Source organism: Apium graveolens, chromosome 5 (assembly GCF_009905375.1).
Source record: "Apium graveolens cultivar Ventura chromosome 5, ASM990537v1, whole genome shotgun sequence".
Taxonomy (NCBI): Eukaryota; Viridiplantae; Streptophyta; class Magnoliopsida; order Apiales; family Apiaceae; genus Apium; species Apium graveolens.
This window is the reverse complement of record NC_133651.1, coordinates 315,748,693-315,750,788: the sequence shown is the minus strand read 5'-3', so window position 1 is coordinate 315,750,788 and position 2,096 is coordinate 315,748,693. Positions and strand designations below refer to the sequence as shown.

At 44.1% G+C, this 2,096-nt stretch overlaps 1 protein-coding gene across 1 annotated transcript; it reads right to left on the bottom strand.

The window, feature by feature from the left end:
- Positions 1-579: 579 nt before the first annotated feature.
- LOC141661313 (uncharacterized) lies at positions 580-1,221 on the bottom strand. Its single transcript, XM_074468297.1, has one exon. The coding sequence runs from the start codon at positions 1,219-1,221 to the stop codon at positions 580-582; it is 642 nt and encodes a 213-aa protein (XP_074324398.1).
- Between the last annotated feature and the right edge of the window lie 875 nt (positions 1,222-2,096).

Below are 2,096 nucleotides of genomic sequence, written 5' to 3'. Positions count from 1 at the left end.
GACTGCTTTTATCAATCTGAATATCTTATGTTTCTACTGCGGCCTCAATTTTTGCTTGGTCTTGGGTCGAGACCATTTGATGAATCCGGGCTTCGGCGTTCTTCTTCAAGTAGGTATTAGCTTGTGCTGATTCTTTGTCTTTGATTGCTTGCATGGTAGGATTGGCATGGTCTATGACCAGATTTGCTTCAATAACTACCATGACTTGGTTGCATTTCAGTTCTTTCGAACTTGGTTTGGCTGCTTTTAGATCCGAATTGGATTCAATGACTTGCACTTCTTTTCATGTTTCTTCCCTTGAGCGAGGACAATGCTTTTTGACACTTTGTTGTTTGCGAAGAACTATGGCCTTTCTTTTGTTATCCTGGTGAGTTTTTGCCATTACCAAGGCCTGACTGTAGCATCTCTCAGCAACTGTGTAATCTCTTTTTACTTCGCCGACTCCAGTCGGGGTTGGGAACTTGATCTTGAGATGGGAGATTGAAGTTATTTCTTGCATCCTAGTTAAAGATGATCGGCCGATTATGTCATTTTACGATGAAGGAGTGTTGATAACATAAAATTTGATGACATAGTTACTTAGTTGGGAGCCATTCCAAATAGGTCAGGTAAGTACAGGGTTCCTTGCATCGATACTAAGTTATTCCCAAACCCATAGAGTGGGTCTTCTCGGCAGCCATTTGAGCGGACACTCCCTAGCTGCATTCGATCCACAGTATGCTTGAAAAGAATATTGACCAAGGAGCCGTTGTCTATTAGCATTCTCTTTACTTCATTGTCAAAGATATCCAAAGTCACAACCAAGGCTTCATTGTTGTTGGGATTGACTCCTTCATAGTCCTTGTTGCTGAAAGATATCACCATCTCCAGGAATGATTGGATGGATAGTACCTCTTTCCTAGAGTCCGGGCTCCGTGGTGGGGAGTGGGAGCCTCCTAGGACGATATTCACTACATTATTTCCTTTATTTGGCCCTTCACCTCTTTGGTTGCTGTCCCGGACTAGGTACTTGTTCAGGTTCCCTTTCTTAACTTGCTCCTCGATGAAGTACTTGAGTGATAAGCAGTTCTTGGTCTTGTGTCCATGTGTTTCATGATAGTCGCATCGCCTATTGTAAGACTCCTCTCCGGAGGAGTCTACATTGGCTTCGAGTGGTAATAAAATGGCCTGTCTTTTATATCCTTCAAGATTTCCTCCCCGGTCCTGTTTAGGGGAGTCCATTCTGGCTCCTGCTTTGGCTACCGGGACTACTTAACTGGCCTCGGGTCACTTTTGGACTCCGTCCTAGGACCGAGCCTTTGGAATATTGGAGTAGTATGTCTCTCCTGATTCTACTGGTTTTACTTGATTTTTTTGTCCTAATGGTAAACCCCTTTTGGTCGGTCATCAGAATTCTTGCTCCCAGATCCCCCATTCTGGGTTATCCTCATAATTTGGAGTACATCAGTTTCTTTGATGAATTTGGCAGCCATGGAGTAGGCTGCCGCCAAACTCTGGGGCTCCTTGTTGATAAGTTGTACTATGTATCTTTCATTATGCTCTTTGGAAGATGCTGAGAGCCTCCCGCTCGTCCAAGTTCGAGATCTTGTTGATTGCAACCTGGAAACGCAATATATAGGATGAGAGAGATTCATTGTCATGTTGCCAGATGGTTTCCAGGTGACACATGTGCATCTCATATGTTTTGTTTTGCCCAGAACCTCCTAAGAAAGACTTCGCGGAACTATTTCCAGCTGTGGATGCTTCGGTAGGGTATCCTTCTCAACCACCTTTGGGCCCCTCCTTTAAGAGTTGATGCGAAGAACCCGGACTTTATCAGATCATTGTAGTAGTATATCTGCGCAATCTGCACAAAGTAATTCAAGCGTTCTTCAGGGTCCCCTAAGCCATCAAAAGAATCAAAGTTATAGTGCTTCAGGTCCCTCTGTCGGGGAATAGCCTCCAATAAGTGGCTGAAAGGTGTTAGAGTTTCCCCAATTTCCATTTCAGAGTCGTTTTACATTTTCCTTTGTAGTTCATAGATCATATCTTTGAGATCCTTCTGCTTCTCCTCATCATCATCAGAAATGACCTCGGGGGCGGGTTCCCTCCAGATC

Bases quoted from the DNA above. Each gene is read 5' to 3' on its own strand.
- LOC141661313 (XM_074468297.1), bottom strand. From the start codon at position 1,221: ATGGACTCCCCTAAACAGGACCGGGGAGGAAATCTTGAAGGATATAAA.